This window comes from Manduca sexta, chromosome 24, assembly GCF_014839805.1.
Source record: "Manduca sexta isolate Smith_Timp_Sample1 chromosome 24, JHU_Msex_v1.0, whole genome shotgun sequence".
NCBI lineage: Eukaryota > Metazoa > Arthropoda > Insecta > Lepidoptera > Sphingidae > Manduca > Manduca sexta.
The window spans coordinates 3,149,127-3,166,290 of NC_051138.1; the positions used below are offsets into that span (position 1 = coordinate 3,149,127).

At 33.2% G+C, this 17,164-nt stretch overlaps 2 protein-coding genes and 1 long non-coding RNA gene across 5 annotated transcripts in view; 1 reads left to right on the plus strand and 2 right to left on the minus strand.

Annotated features, from left to right (window-relative positions):
* The window catches only part of LOC115440592 (1-phosphatidylinositol 4,5-bisphosphate phosphodiesterase classes I and II), a 77,101-nt gene extending 69,388 nt beyond the window's left edge, over positions 1-7,713 (minus strand). Inside the window, exons 1-2 of one of the 3 annotated variants that reach the window (XM_037442199.1) lie at positions 7,330-7,713; positions 6,241-6,387 (exon numbers count right to left, since the gene is read on the minus strand). In XM_037442199.1, the coding sequence (XP_037298096.1) occupies positions 6,241-6,387; positions 7,330-7,425 (243 nt within the window). In that variant the 5' untranslated portion in view covers positions 7,426-7,713. Of the gene's footprint in view, positions 1-185; positions 265-343; positions 619-6,240; positions 6,388-7,329 lie in introns of those variants that run through there. The other 2 variants (XM_037442200.1, XM_037442201.1) reach the window with 2 other exon arrangements.
* A 418-nt stretch (positions 7,714-8,131) lies between these two features.
* LOC115440605 (la-related protein 7) lies at positions 8,132-17,081 on the plus strand. Its single transcript, XM_030164984.2, has 8 exons — positions 8,132-8,586; positions 8,821-8,988; positions 9,221-9,502; positions 10,106-10,138; positions 10,267-10,603; positions 15,783-15,901; positions 16,150-16,242; positions 16,432-17,081. Exons 1-8 carry the CDS (start codon positions 8,275-8,277, stop codon positions 16,630-16,632), a joined length of 1,545 nt encoding a protein of 514 aa, XP_030020844.2. The 5' UTR covers positions 8,132-8,274; the 3' UTR covers positions 16,633-17,081.
* On the minus strand, positions 14,204-15,202 carry LOC119190495. Its single transcript, XR_005112942.1, has 3 exons — positions 15,005-15,202; positions 14,615-14,896; positions 14,204-14,344 (listed from the first exon to the last, which is right to left on the minus strand). It is a non-coding gene; the product is annotated as an uncharacterized LOC119190495 (long non-coding RNA).
* Positions 17,082-17,164: the final 83 nt, after the last annotated feature.

Genomic DNA, 17,164 nt, shown 5'->3' on the forward strand with positions numbered 1-17,164 from the left:
ATCTTCCATAGCGGCGCAGGTAGTTCGCAGACTACCCGCGACAATAGAAAAAGTGAAGATGGAAGATGTAAAAATGAACGAATTCCGTGATAAAAACCCCTTGGAATAAGCAGAATGTCCCAGATTATAAAAAAAAAATAGTGAACTACAACTACGGAAGCTACGTAATAATGTAAAACACATACCGGGAAGGAGCACTCGCCATCAGTAAGCCGGGGAATGTTCTCCTGTCAACCTCCACGGAAAATTCCCAATATGTTCACCCTACAACCAAGTACAAGAATGGATAAAAGACGCATTCCCACGGGACAAACCGGCGAATTCAAAGATCACAACTACTCACCGAGTCACGTGCATCGTAACAAAACGCTGCTAGTAGTCGGGTCACTGCCACTATGAAAACAGCAAAGCGACCCCAGCTGATCACTACGAACACTCCGTGGGGTTGTTAACCAAGTCTTCATAATTAACGAACTCTTGAGAAGTTTTAGGCTTTACGTCCTAACTCGCTTAGTGCTCCAGCGCAAGAGGGCAAACGGGGGTCGTTAACACTATAGTGTTGCCATTCCAGCACATTTGCGAACGACAATTTAAAAAATAGAACACGACTTATAAAAAAATCCAAATTATACTGACAAATTGTTATAAATTTATTAAAAACATTACACTAGCCGAGATATTTTTAAAACGTGTGCATAAATTATTATTAATTGATTTCAACAAAATACGTTTGGTAAACTGACAACACTGCGATCACTTGCCAAACGCACGATTTATAGACAAAGGTGGCAGCATCAACCACACAGCTTTAAATCGATTTAATGTTAAAAATTAAGTAGGGTGTGGGGTTTGAAAACCTTTACGTTCCAACCAAGAAGGTTTCAACTGTTACTTCTCGAAATAATAGCGACGCCGCGTTAGGCGTTTGACATGTTTTGATATTTGACTTCAATATTTATGCAATGCAGATTTTAAGCTTCAATAATTACGATCATGAACGTTAACAGTAGGTAAGGTGGCCACAGCATGAGAGGGTAGCTATTGTAGTAAAGAAAAGACAGCAGTTTTGATCAACGAAAGAAAATGCATGTTTACAACACATTTATAAGTTTTTACGCTTGCTAGAGATGTTAAACATTGCTATCCTACTAATCTAATAATGCCGTGTACACACTGCCAAGAAAAATATTGCCTAGAAGCTCCTAACTTATTGCTATGGTCTATTAGTGTAAGAGGGTCATAAAAAAACTGCCATAAGTCACATTACATATGACGTAATGTTTGTTTTGCCGGTAAAGAAGAGACAGCTCCGCACAATTCATTGGTAATTCGCAGCGGGTAATCGGCATAATACTTGAATATTCTACTGTTTTTTTTTGTATATTCCATCGCAAATTCATGGAAAAACGGGCAATATTGATTTTTGTTCAATGCGTAGTTCGTGTCTGGTCAAAGAGATATGTAGTTATATTAATCAAATAAATAATAAGTTCACGAAAAAGTTTTGCATTTTATGAGATTATTATAATGTTATGTCTAACAAAAAACAATATGAGTGTCTACATGAATTTTGATGTTTGATATGGCACATTTAATGCCCAATAAATAATAATGATAAAGCAAAATCTTCCTTAATTGTGTAAGGTCTGTCTTTAAATCTTTTTTACATTTTCGCAATAGATAATTAAAAAAATATTTTTCTAATGCCGACAGCATTAAACTTAGAAACTGTCGTAAAATGTACACTACCAAAGCAAACTGCTAATTACTGACAGCAGATTAAACATTTCTTCCTGGGCCCTAACATCCTATGCTATTGGTAAGTTTAACAGTTCGTAACAAGCACATAAACCTCATCGCGTTTATGACATTTGAAATTGGCATACAAAATACCAATCCACTATAACCTCATGAGAATCACGTAACACTGTCATAGAGTAAGTAATTGAGTAAGGCCTCTGGACTGCATCTTTGATTAACTGAGACATAAACCTCGAAATAGTCAACGTCCAGGTGCATCAAAACCCCCTATCCACTAACCAATACGGTTTTAACTTCTGTAATGAATGTACTAGATACAAATGGCATAAATATAAGTAACAAATAAAAATCAAACCAATCACAACACTAAAACTATCTAAATGACCACAGTTATCAAAATTAACGATGTAATTAAAATAGTGTCGAAAAAAAAACGGAATGATTCCCACTGGACAAATTGTCCATGTTGAATGTCATGAGTAATTTAATGTAATTATGATTTAATGAAAGCAAACGGACCACTTGGCTGTGTTCGCCTTCCCTAAGTGAAATTACACCTTACCGCGCCCCATAATTTCCCGTCATGGGCGACCGCAAAGTAATATAATACGAAGGGGCGACACTTAATGGTTTCATAACATGATATATCTCTAACGAACATGTGGACACGCCACCGCTCGTATGGTTTAGTTCGCATTAATTTAGGAAATTTTATACTTATTTTCATAATGTGTCGAGCCGAGGGGAATCAGACTGAACAGCGCCAATTTCGTTAGAAATGAGGGTAATTTAAAACTGATCTTAAAACGAAACAGTTATGTTTCTTTTTCATTGAACTTTTTTTAAGAAACCAAATAATTTTAAGTACGTCGTACGTCACCTGGGTCTCTTATTGAAAATCAACGCTACAATATCAGTCAGGCTGGTGCTGCAGCAAGGAGCCGAATGAGTTTCACAAAATGGCACCATGGGTTTACTCGTAGTATATTTCTATATATTGTTTTTCGTTATTTTGTACATGTTATACTGTTAATATCCAAATAATAAAATATATTTTTTCTTTCTTTCATTTTATGTCTACAAATAGTAGTGCAGCGGCATGCAGTACTTTTACTGGTAAAAACGCTACTGACATGATGCTTGCTTTCGAGTAAATTTGATTATTAATTGCGTAAAAAATTTAATCTAATCCAGCTGTAATAACCACCCTGAAGTCATTATTCCCGTCATTCTTGTGAATGCGCTTGGGCAGTGACTAGCGATATAGTTTCCATAATCCTATATTAATTAATTAATATTGACTTTCTAAAAACATGACGTAACTACATAAGGATTGTATAAATTAATGCAAAAAAATCTTTACAATAGACGACTGTCCAAAGTGATTGTCGCGTTTACGATTACTGTCCTGAATTCACATAATGTTGACCGGCAACTTTCGCGTTTATCCAGAGGTTTACAACATTTTTACATACAGATTATTATTGGAAGATTATTATATCAGTATTCATTTTTGAATATAAATAAACAAAACACATTAATTTGATATCTAACTATAGAAGAAATTAATATTTTAAGGCAAACATAAAATATAACAGGCGTTCTAAGAATTATATTAGACAAAGTGTCTTACCACTACGATCGAATAAACAGAACTCCCACATTTTCCAATTAATATTATTGGTTGCAGTATGTAGCGTGTAGGTAATGTTTATGTGACCTATTTGCAGTGACAGATATAGATCAAATGATAATAGCCGACAGTAGGTAATCTCACTAGTGGATTTCGAGTAATTTCGACCAACTGCAGGCTCGTGAGTTCGAAACGAGATTACGTACTTAGGTACCACACAATTATTGCATCTCCGATAATCACGTTTATGCGCACGCAGTGGTAAATAACATTACGTGACGTGTTTTATGCGGAGGCGTTGTTGTCATAAAAAATAAAATTAATGTACCTATGGAAAATACGAGCCGAGAGCGAGTACCAACAAAGGAAAGATGGATGGATCGCGTGAAAGACTAATGTCAAGGGATTGTATACTGAGATGACAGCTGAAAACATCACGCCGGTGGCACGTAGCGATATCAGCAGAGATATACTGACCATTGATCATATTTAGGCATTGTCAGAAGACATGCTTTACTGATACAATTTCAGCTCCAAGTGTCAAAATGTTAATGCACACATTTGTGTTACTCATCAATTCACTCAACAAGAGTTATGAAATATTCAAGATAGCAGCGTCCCGAAAATCAGTGTCCGACAACCAAAATTTGTAATCACCGAAAGCAATCATTTTTATAATTTAGTGATAGCTAGTCAGGGCCCTTATTCTGTATGATAGTGTAAACGCGTAACGCGACCGTGTCATGTTATCTTCGAGAAATGTGCATGGAATGGTATTCTGTAAGCCAAATTTCTATAATCCTAAACATGATGCGTTGTGTTACGTGCTTGTTACGCACTGTTAAAATAACGTGCGGGATAGAGAATAAGGCCCCTGTAAACACATCGTTATCATAACCAAGAAATTTACGTGTAAAATATTTAAAATCGTTTACATGACGACATGAAAAAAATGGTAAATTAAAATTCTTAGCTTAATTTAATTCATTCGTGAATTAAACATAATTATGTTATGAAAAGCTTTTTCCGCAGCATAATTTGCGTTAAATATCCAATTCCGTGCACATAAAACAGAAAGACTGTTTTGTATGAGCCCTCGACCCCGCGCCACCAGCCACTGCGCTCGACGCGGTTACATTCATAACTACAACGACTACTAACAAGTACTGTATAATAATCAACACCTATTGAAGTATTCTACTGACAGGTTTAGACTAGGTACTTGATTAAGATTGTTTTTTTTTTGTTGGTATCGAACGCCGGGGGAAACCTGCAAATGGAATAATTGAATGGATTAGCGACTGCAGAGCCCTGGAGTTGGGAGATTAGCTGGGAAGGATGTGTAGGGGAATGATAAAGAAACCTCTTAGGATGGGAGGACGAGGGAATGCCAGGAAATGTTCGCGAGGCCTTACAGGCCGCAATGTGAAATGACAACCATGAGGTATATACACTTAACTGTGTGCCTAGGGCCGCGATGTCCCCCCGTGCATGGGCGTGTATTCGGTGTGGAGACCGAGCGAACAAGAATTGCCTCCAATATTAAGATGGGTTAGGTTTTTGTACAAGTCTAAACATTGTATCACTAACTTATTTTTGGAGAACTGTATCCATTGTATTCAATTAAATCTTTACCAACAACGAAAGCTACTTTTTTTGGTAACGAATAATTTTTAATTTCAACTAATTTCTCCGAACCAATTACGAGAATAAATTCAACGTTTATAATGCTAATTGTATATTTTTACAATATTCGTAGAATTAATATAAAACATGGAGCAAATAAATTCTTGGCTACAAATCACGTGACGCGTTTTGGCAATACTTGTGCAGAATTACCCAGACTTGCGTTTAGCGCCAGGATAGTCGGACTTTTAACGATTTTTAACGGTATCTCCGGGTAAATTAGACCAGTTTTCGACATTTTACTACCGCATTCTACTCTCGCAACCTGTTTGGTCGTTTAATTGTCCGATAAATTGGATGTGAATTCGGAATTCAAGCAATAAAAATCATCTGATAATGAGTATGATAACTGAGTAATGCAGAATTGTATTAATATAAAGTTTATAGCTTTCAAGACCATTAGATCAAACTGTTATCTAAGCAATTGATACAATTTGTGAAATGAGGGAATTGATAACAGAAGCGATATCGCGTCATTTATGTAATGAGAATTTGATAAGACTGTCAAATGAGTGTTGGGATGGCTTCGATTTCTTGGTAAGGCTAATATTATTATGAATTTTCTTTGGAAAAAAATTATATAAATTTCCTGGGATTGTAAATGATGATTAATTTAACAATAGGCTCGGTAAACTAACAACACGAGACAGAAAACTCCACCTACCATGATGAAGTTACAAATTCTGCCTACTTTTACAAGACATGAGCTTACATAATAAAAAATAATATTATCTAATTATATTATAATTACCTATTTAGAATAACATAGCAACAAGTGGTTACATGTTCAAATAATCATTTTAATAGCATAGCAACACAAACCACAAAACTGTCACAGTATTTATTGAAAGCTTTGGTAATAAAGTTCATTTCTGATTTTCATCCTATTTATACACATTTATTTATTCGGTTTTCTGTAAATCATACACTGTTATATTTACAAAAAGAGAACTTGTAAAAAATAAGTTTAATTAGATATTATTTTAAATGAGATAGCATTTATCTTAAAAATATTTGATACAATTACCTACAAAATATATGTTAAAAATAATAACTGTCCACTTACATGGGTACTTTAACAAATAAAATATTTTAGTGGTACAATTATTAATAGCATATACAGGAACATAATTAGATAGAAAAATATAGTATTCACTTACCTTTGGTACTTTTGCGTGGGCTCCAGTTCTCACATCCCTTATGGTGGCGATGTCCAGCATTTCCACCTCCATGTTCTGATCAGTCCAGAACATGAAGAACCCCTTGGAGTCCACCCGTAGGGTGACTGGGAGTCCAGTCCCTGAATCCTGATGGAAAAAATTTTTTTTTATGTTTTTTTTAATCATTATTAATAAGGATTAAAAATAACACTTGAGTGTGTATTTGAAATAATGAACACACCTTTGTAATCCTTTGTTCCTTTCTCAAATATGTGCTTTAACCAAGCAGCTATTTTCTAGCATTAATTATTCTTACTATTAAATCTTAAAAATTCGTGAATCCTAATTTATTACTAAATTTTTACTCTTTATGTTAAAATTTTATGAAATAACATATGTACATAGAATACACACAGCTAAATAAATTTCATTTTTATTTACATTATATCTAAAAAATAATATTTGATAAAAAAAACTTTAATTAAGTAAGAGTGACTTTATTTAAATTGTATTTCACAAATTCTTTTAAGAAATTGGATGTTTACCAATGTTTTATATTTACCTGCTTTATTAGATATTAATTGATCAATCGTGATATAACCTTTTAGTCATTTTTATCAGGCCATAATAGGTATTTGTTTTGGTAAAAATAATATTTAATAATAATTTACTCTGATCTATTATGTATATGCTATAAAATAGTTCATAGTGACTATTCATTTATAACATGAATATGAATGTTATTAAAAGCTGTCTTTCAATAACAATTATCAATTAAGATATCTTACTAGATATTATGCACTGTATATTTACAATATCATAAAAAATATATTTCCAATTTTAATCCTGAACTTTGTTTTATATTTTATGGAAATATTTATATAAATGTTGATCGTATAGTATCAAGAGAAAATAATTTTTAACTGAATATCATGTTTAAAATGTGTGAAAAAAGATTCTAATAAGAATAATGTAATAAGAGATAAGAACATTATTTATTTTTTGGCATTGATAATAAACTAAATAAAACAAATATCATTAAAAAAGAAATCGCGAAGTGTTTGAAAAGAAAAAAATATTATTTTCTACCTCATCCCATTTGATAAATTTTTCGCCGTCCTGCAAAGCCTTCGGCACCTCGATGGGCTTGAGGCTCACTTTAGCTGATCTCGTGTTAGAAGTCATATTGAATAATATGCACAATTATGCGGAAATAATATCACTATTGTACATCAAAACCGTCATCTTCCTCTCCGCGCACAAATCTGTCTGAGACACCTATCTCCCCGAATGTACACTTAAACAAACCGTTTAGACCACAAATATTCACGAAATCAATAACGACTAACATATTAGTACATTGTGCACGATAAACACCTGCCCAATTACCAACAAACAATGATAATTCTCACATATTCACCTCTCGACAGTACCACCAAAAACTAAAGTGTCAAAAAGTAGCACTCGGCTCAGTCAGTGCTAAGCACCTTAGTGATGGGCATGTTCGTATTGCAAACGATATAGTAGAATTATATCACGTTATTTGAATCACTATTCACTTATAAGTAGGGACAATATACGAGTGTACTATATTGTAATACAAAAATTAATATAAATGTTTTTACATAATGTTTCATAGAAAAATGGTTACCTTAAAGTCATCAAATTGTTTATATATTAAATACCATTTCGTGAACATATATGTTGCACGAAATAATCTTTTAAACATTGATACAGTTCTTAATTGAAACAGGAAGACTTTTTTTAATTTTATTAAATATATATATTTTATTTAATAATATTAGTCGACTAAAATAGTTGTCCTGTATTGTTACTCATAATAATTACGTCCCTAGCTTTCATTCAATACAGTTTAATTCATTCATTCTTTTCATTCATTTTCAATTTCTTTCAATGATAGTTTACAAAATTCAAACATTTCACAAATCTTATTTTATTTAGGTTATTACATAGTGTATTTAGATAGAATAAAGATTTTTTTGTTCATATAAGCATAACATATTTCTTAATACGATGTCCGAATCGGATAACGGTCGTGAATGTGTTGATCAAGACCAAAAACACGAACACAACCCCCGTAAGAGAATCCGGCATCGAAAGAAACAGCTATACGAAAATATATTGAAACAAATGGAGTTTTACTTCAGCGACGCTAATCTTAATAAGGATAGGTTCCTGGGAGATTTGGTGAATATAGATCCATATGTGTCCCTGGACATATTTCTGAAGTTCAACAAAATTCGCAGTATGACGCAGGATGTGAATGATATTATAAAAGCTATGAAACATTCCACGTTTTTAGAACTTTCAGAAGATAAGTTAAAGGTAAAATAATGCATTATGTCGTTTGTAATCAATAGTATGTTTGTGAATAATTTTTTTTAGTTATTACTGAACTTCATCACTGTAGGATGCATTCTTATGGGCATTCAGTTTCTTGATTCTTTAAATAGATATCAGATTCCAGATTTGAACTTTGTTTAAATAGTTCTAGTACTATATCTTACTAGGCCTTTTGTCTCGGTCCACCTCTATTCAATAACTGTTTATAATTTACAGGTGAAAAGGAAAACTCCCGTGTTGCCATATGATGTGGACGCCAGAACTGTGTATGTGGAGTCTATACCAGTGACAGCGAGCAGAGAATGGCTTGAAAGAGTGTTCTCTGACTATGGAAAAGTTGTTTACATTTCGCTACCAAAATTTAAAAATTCTCAAAAAATCAAAGTAAGTCATTTATCAATATGCTATATTGCTGGTTTTGTAAACTTTAAAAATTTTACTCTATTTTTTATTTTTTGTATAAAAAATATAAACAAAGAAATGTGTTATTATGACTCACTCAACTTTGAAATATATCTGATTTCATTAGTCTATTAAAAATTTATTAAAGCCATTAATATAGCAATGCAAAAGCAGCTTTAGACATATTGTGTAAAATGTTTACAAATTTTTCCAGGGATATGGATTTGTGGAATTCAACAAACCAGAAGAAGCTCAAAAATGTATACACAAGTTCACTAAAATGGGGTGCAAACTACCAACATGCATGCAGCCTGATGAACTTACTTCAATAAAGATGTTCTCTGTGGACGAACCTACAGATGGTACAGAGATTAAAGAAACTAGAGATGATTATGAACCACCAAAAAAAAAAAAGAAAAAAGATAAGAAACCGCAGAAGGGTTTGGATTTGAAACTGGATGAGTCTGATGGGGAGAAGAGGGTGGAGACACCTGGTGTGAGTATATTTTGCCCTTTTTAATATTTAGTGTAAAATATTTTTAAATGAATTTAAGCTTTTGCAATAGGGGACCGTCCTGTATTTGATTTTGTACATTATTCTATATGTAATGGTTAATAATACGAAAAACAAAGCCTCCTGCGAAAACTGCATTAAAAGTGGTAAAAAAATTAGCCAGTAATTCATATTTCAAATATTACTATGTGCTGAAGTGGGGATGTCGCTTCATCTCTTTCTTTCGCACGCGTCGTAATGCCCGATGACGTCACACGTGGGTATTGCGCCTCTTTTCTGTTTCTTGTTACTTATCCCTTCTACCGAAATTGAAAGACTTATAACTTGTTAATTATTTACCCGATTTAAATAATTCTTTCTGTGTTACAATTTATATAACGTAAATATTTGATGATAATAAAGAACAAAAATGAGTCCGGTCCCCTATTGCGTGTTAATCTGTCAGCATTCTGCAGGCAAGACCACGTCTGAAACTGTGATATAAATTTTGGATACTATGATTAGCCAAAATTATAATTTATGCACAGTTGTATCACATATCAATATCCTAAGAAGTATTAAGATACCTGAATATTTGTTTTTCAGGATGAAAATAAAAGCATAACAACACCAACAGAGGTAAGAATCTAGATATTTTTCAATAGTAATCTACACACTCATTTCATAATAATATAGAATACATATTAATCGTAAAATTGCTGTCTGAAAAAAATTACAATTATAGACCACTGACCAACAATTTTCAGGAAAACAAAACCATTACTGATGTTGAATCAAAAGACGAAATGACTAGCCAAGACGAATTAAAAGATGATCCAGATACGCCAAGAAAGAAAAAAAATAGAAAACGAACAGCCAAAGATAAGGTAAAAGGCAAAAATGGTTTGGGCAAAAATGAGGCACCTAAAGGGGCTCTCTGGGGACTACAGGTATTATCAAAGTCTGAGTGGAAAGCCTTGAGAAATAAATACTTGAATTTACAAAGGAAAAATATGAAGATTTTGAAGACTAACTTGAGAAATAACAGGCATGCATACTCCAGCATACCCGCTCCTGCAGCGCCTAGCGTCGAAGTTGGCCCAGGTGTGTATAAAAGATATAAATACTGAGATTTTAATGGACTACACAGATTTGCATGTTACTAAAAATCTATAAATATTACGATTATACAGGGTGTCCCAGAAAGTAGTGTCAAGCGGAGGTCCAGAGATAGAGCACCCCTTGGGGTATCCGAATCACCCCCATGTATTTTCCGCGATTTTTATAGTTTTCGAATTATGAATATTTCTCTGAATCTTTGAGAATTTTCGATTTGAACGATTAAAAGTTTTCTTTTTAAAAAAGTAGAAGACTTATTCGAGATTTTTTTATTGCAACAAAATTTTCATAAGTTGTACTTTTTTGCTAAAAACAATCAACTTCGTAACTTTAATGAAAATTACGAAAATGTTGGTGTAAAGTGAAAAACTTACGTTCTATGAATTATAACTTAAATTTCTTTCTTTACATTAAAAAACTAAATAGGTGACTTCGTGATTCTAAGGTAAGTCAAAAACTTCTCCAGACTCTCAACTTACATATTCATTAAAAAAAAAATAGCCCTTCATGGGCGCTATTTTGGCTAAAATCAGCCTTAAAAGACAGCAAGGTGGAAAATTCTTAAAATTTGCCATTAGATTACAATTTTTTTTTCGACTTCTCATCACTCCTAAGGTTAATTAGTTTGTTAACTAACTGAATGACTGCCAGAAAGCTAAAAATTAAACATTTGGCATATTCTTATGTTTAAGTTCAATTAATATATTGCATGATTCGTTCTCGTGGTTTAAAGTTTTAAAAGTGGGTGCAACTCTTTTACCTGCAATTACAATGTGCCGAGGGGATAAGAGACCGAATTATTGCTATTTCTCTTAGTTACAAACAGTTCGGTTAGTTTAGAAACTAATTAACATTAGGAGTGATGAAAAGTAAAAAAAAAATTGTAATCGAATGGCAAATTTAAAAAAAAATCACCTTGCTGTCTTTTAAGGCTGATTTTAACCAAAATAGCCCCCATGAAGGACTATGTTTTTTTTAATGAATATGTAAGTTGAGAGTCTGGAGAAGTTTTTGACCTACCTTAGAACCACGAAGGCACCTGTTTAGATTTTTTATTTATAGTAGAAAATTTAAGTCATAATTCATTGAACGTAAGTTTTCCACTTTACACCAACATATTCATAATTTTTATTTAAGTTACGAAGATGAATGTTTGTAGCAAAAAAGTACAACTAATGAAAATTTAGTTGCAACAAAAAAATCTCGAATAAGTCTTCTGCTTTTTTAAAAAAAAAAACTTTATCCGTCTTATTACAAAAAGCGAAATAAACCTTAGCTTAAACCTGTACTAACAAAACCAGGCTTATCTGAGAAACCATGGTTTAAATTTGTCCGTATTACAAAACTCATAAAAACCGTAGACTTCTTAGTACTGCCATCTGAACTATGGCCTATATATAAACCACAGACAAATACAAACAACATTCGTTCAATACGATATCATTCAATCGCAACGTTCCATATACACAAAAATGAAAACGTTTTCAAACAATGTTAATGATTAAATAATGTTTAGGAGTATTAAAAATATTAAGACGTGGTTATTTTGCTCCAAGATAAATAATAGTTGTAACTTCGATTGCACTTTTTTTTAGGTTTCAAGTTTTGACTAATGTTGTATTAGCTGGTAATACATCTAAATGCGTGTTACGAAACGTAAGCTTCCCGCGCGTTATATGAAACCATAACAATAAACAAAACTATTGCGGTAACTTTTGCAAATAGCTTTAAAATTTATTATCAGTGTATTATTATATAGAATAATTGACTATTTGTACTATTGTGATGGATAACCGAAAGAAAAAAAGATCTGAAAACTGGAGTACTGAGGAAAAAGTAAGTAAAACAAAAAAATCCGTCATATAGTTTTTAATTTGTTAAATATAATAGATGGATTTCAAGCTAAACGACATTTAAAATGTTATAGGATGTACTTCGCGAATTAATTGCACAATCACGCCATATTATAGAGAACAAAAATACAAAAGCTTCTTCCAACAAGAAAAAGACTGAAGAATGGAAAAACATAGCACAGAGGTATTTCGTTTTTTTTATAATTATAATATTATTATAATCAGTTATTACCAAGCAAATTAACAAAGTTTGTTAAATATTTTCAGGATCAATGTACTCATGGGAAAGAATAGGTCTGATGGTGATGTTAAATTAGCGTGGAAAAGAATGAAGCTTGCTGCTAAAGCTAATTTGTCCATAGAAATCACCAAATGCAGACAGGGGGTGGTGAAAAGCCACCTTCCCAAGAAGATCTAGCGATTACGGCTATTGCTCCACATTGTTTTATTGTGGAATTCAATAACTATGACAGTGATGCTAACAAAACAGCTGTTAGCACAATTGATTTTTATTTATTATTGTAAAATACTGCTTAAATTAATATAAAAATAATAATTTAACAATATAATGAATATTTTTAGGTTCAATTACAACTCCTAGAAGTTAAGGAAGTAATAGCTGGATCTAGTAGTGCTTTTACTCCTTCAAACATGCCCCTTGAATACAATGATGTGGTAGAAGTGATAATGGACCAAGATAAAAATTATATTTAATTAAAATCTTCTTTAATATATTATATATTGTAACCTGTAATCATATTACGAATATTTAAAGGAAAATAAAAGTACGCAAATAAAACATGAAAATGAGACTTTATTTTAGTCTATATTAATACAACTAAATTACTTTCAGATGCCCCAAATGAAAATGTGATGACTGCCGTTACTACTGACGAAAAAAAAAACAACATTTATAATAAAAAGGGCCCTCAAAATATGTAAGCAAGATTACCTTAAGTTTATATTAATCTTATTATTTACTAAAAACAAATTAGGAATAAAGGATAAATATTTGATTTTTCAGAAAAGTAGCAACACAAGAAAAAATATTAGAGAGCAACACTCAATTTAAAAAAAAAACAACTGGAAATGCTATCAGAAGAACATGAATACAACATTAAAATTGCAAAATTAAAAATAAAAAAACTAGAGCTAGAAATAGAATTATTAGAAAATACGAAGAAATCTAGTACAGAGTAATATTAAATGGTAAATGTAACATATGAATAACAATATACCACTATTATATAAGTTTTCAATGCTATGATTATATAAGTGTCACAGTAATACACATATTAGTTATGTCTAATATCATTTTCTTTTTCAGGTATAAAAATATAATTTCAAGCTTATTACAAAAATATATTATTTTAATTAAAAGTGTCTTTCAATAAATTGCCTTCTTCTAATATTTCCGCGAACATTGTTTTCTGCGGCCAAAACAACTGCGTGAGATTGCCTGTTAACTTCGTCTTCGAGACCACTAGAAAACACATCTTCCTTCATATCAATTGCGATATTGTGCAATACAGCACATGCTACAATAGTTTTTCTTGCAGTTTCAATGTCACAGTAAAGGCCTCTTAATAAACAATGGAACCTCTGCTTCCACAACCCAAAACATCTCTCCACTGCATTTCTGGTGTTAATGTGAGCACAATTGTACCGTTCTTCTTGGGGTGTTGAGGTATTCAGTAAGGGAGTAAACAAATACGGTGTACATGCATACCCAGTCTCCAAGCAAAATGCCTGAGAAGGCACCAGCCTCAAATCTCTGCTTTAGTCGACTTTCTCTAAAAATTCGAGAGTCATGGACACTGCCATGCCACCTAGCAACAATATCTATTATTTTTAAATTTGCATCGCAGACTACCTGGAACAATAGTTGATTATTTTAGTATCTAACACATACATATGAATTGACTATACATATTATCATTTCATATTATAGAGCATAGTCACATTTAAATTATAGTTTTCCACTGTATCCCTGCAAAGCATAAATAATAACAATCTGACCTAGAATTTTTATTATTTATTGTATAATAGTCACACAAGACATTCTATCCCTAGTATAAGGTTGTAAAGTCAAATGTACTTTAGGGATGGTTCTGCATACAAGTTATTGCTTATTTTAGAATACCTGGACATTAATAGATGGAAATCCTTTGCGATTGATATATATTTGACCACCATCTTCACATAATTTTTTTACCCTTATGTGAGTACAGTCAATTGCACCAATTACTGAAGGAAAATTTGCAATTCTATGGAATTTTCGCATTGCTTCCTCTTGTTCTGCCAATGTAGCAGGCATTTTTATAAATCTATGCGATATTCCGGCTATGGCTCCTGCTATTTTTTTGCATATTTTACTTATAAAGGGCTGTGAGACTCCATGCAAATCGGCTGTATCATCTTGGATCTATATTAAAAAAAATACAAAATATTGATTTGGAACTTGGGTATAATTTTTTATAAACGATTATGAGTGTGTTGTTAAATGCAAATATAAGCTTTGTTCATGACTTACCTCATGTCGAGCCCAGCTTCGCAATGCGCAAACCACTTGGATTTCGGGAGACACCGGGCATTCACGGGTGTCTCGAGTTTGGGTCCTTTAATAAATCTACTATTTTCATTGCAAAAGATTTAGTAAATCTATACTTTTGCCTGAAATCTTCATCAGATAAATCAATGAAGGGATTGACTCGAACACGATTTCTATTAGGTCAGCGTGGCGTTTCCAGTAGCTCAACGGCTTCAATATCCTCAATATCGACTGAATCTACCATGTTCATATCCATTTTCGTGTAAAAAATAACACAAGACAACGAAACAGACGCTAATTTAAGAGATAATCTGACACAATCTGACAAATGATTTGAAATTTGATTTGACATTTACGATTTAGACCATCATCAAACCAGGGGCGCCGAGGTTTAGCATTAGACCATCAAATAGTCCATGGTTTATCGTTAAACCACTTTTTGTAATACCATTTTTATATAAACCGTACTTTGTATAGGTTTAAACCAAAGTTTTTAGTTAAACCTCGTTCTGTAATAAGACGGTATACGTTCAAATCTAAAATTCTCAAAAATTTTGAAAAATATTCGTAACTCGAAAACTATGAAAAATTGCGGAACATACATGGGGATGATTCGGATACCCCAAGGGGTGCTCTATCTCTGGACTTCCGCTTGACACTACTTTCAGGGACACCCTGTATATTGAGTTATAATAGGGATAAACATAACATAGTAAATAAAAGTAACATTAGTTCTATAAATCTTTATAATTGATTACAGCATCTTCATCAGAGGCTGAGAGTGGCAAAATTATAGCAACAGTGGAGCGGATTCCTGGCGTGTTTGTAAAAGAGATTCTGCCAGAACCGTGCCTCGATGTGAGGCTTACTAAAAGGACGGTTCGTATTTTTTTTAAAATTTAATATTGAAAATTATTTTTTGTAAGTGACTCATGGAGTGATAGTCCCCCACAATCTATACTTCTATGCCATTATATAAGGCTGAAGAGTTTGTTTTTTGACTGCGCTAATATCAGAAACTACTGGCTTGAAATGAAAACACAAATTTCAACTTCTTTGATTTACCTTACCACATGGAAAGACAATAACATTTTGTTTCGTGTGTTTGATATAAATATATTTTACAGATTCGAAGCAACATACATGCATTACATGTAGATGTAAAAGAGGGACAAACGGAAGTCTTTATAAGATTTGATTCTGCTAAAGCAGCAGATGAGGTAAGTCATTTCTGATTCACAAAATAACTACTAAAGTAAATATTAGCTGTTTAAGATGTAATTCTTTTGTATTGTGTACACATTGATTCGTTTCTCTATTCCATTCGATTGACAAAATGCGATCATTACCATGCATCAGCCAATGAGGATGTATTTGTATGTTTAAACGAAATCTGTCATTGTTTTCAGTACTGCTCGAACAGCGGGAACCTGTCCCGCGTGCTGTCCGGTGCGGAAGAATCAGAGCAGTGGACGCGGCTGGAGGCGGGGCGCGCGGCGCGGAGGCCGCGGGGCCGCGCGCGCCTCGAGCGACGCCTCACCGCCGCGCCCGCCGGCATCGCGCCCGCCTCGCCGCAGCCCACGCACACGCACATACGCTTCGACGAGTAACCACCATACTACAGTCACTATTATACTTACTGGTGGTAAAATGTTGGCATCCCCACGAATAGTGAGCATTATAAACAAGATTTAAGCGGCCGCGCCATGAAAATCAGGTTTAGCGGCGCGACAAGCAACAAAGTAAAACAATTCCGCATTATCTCGTTCTGGGTCGTTCCTATTCCCATATACATCTGTCTCGCTCGCTCTTCGCGAGCGCTCATGAGCTGTATGATATGTACTTTCCCATACATGACGTGCTATGATCCTCAAATGATGCAAGCCTAAAATATTATTTTCCTCATCCACCACCAAGTGTCTGATCCTTGCAAAGCCAACTGTTACAGATCAATAATCTCTTAAGAAACATATTGCATGTTCATAAACCTAACACTTAGTACACTTAATTTGTACTTTATAAGAGTATAGTGTAAAATATATTATGATGTTGAAAATAAGTACTGTTTTTATTTGTTTTTTTTTCGTTTTGAACATTACCTATGGGCTAAAGGCACTAGAGTAATAATGAAGATTCATGTAA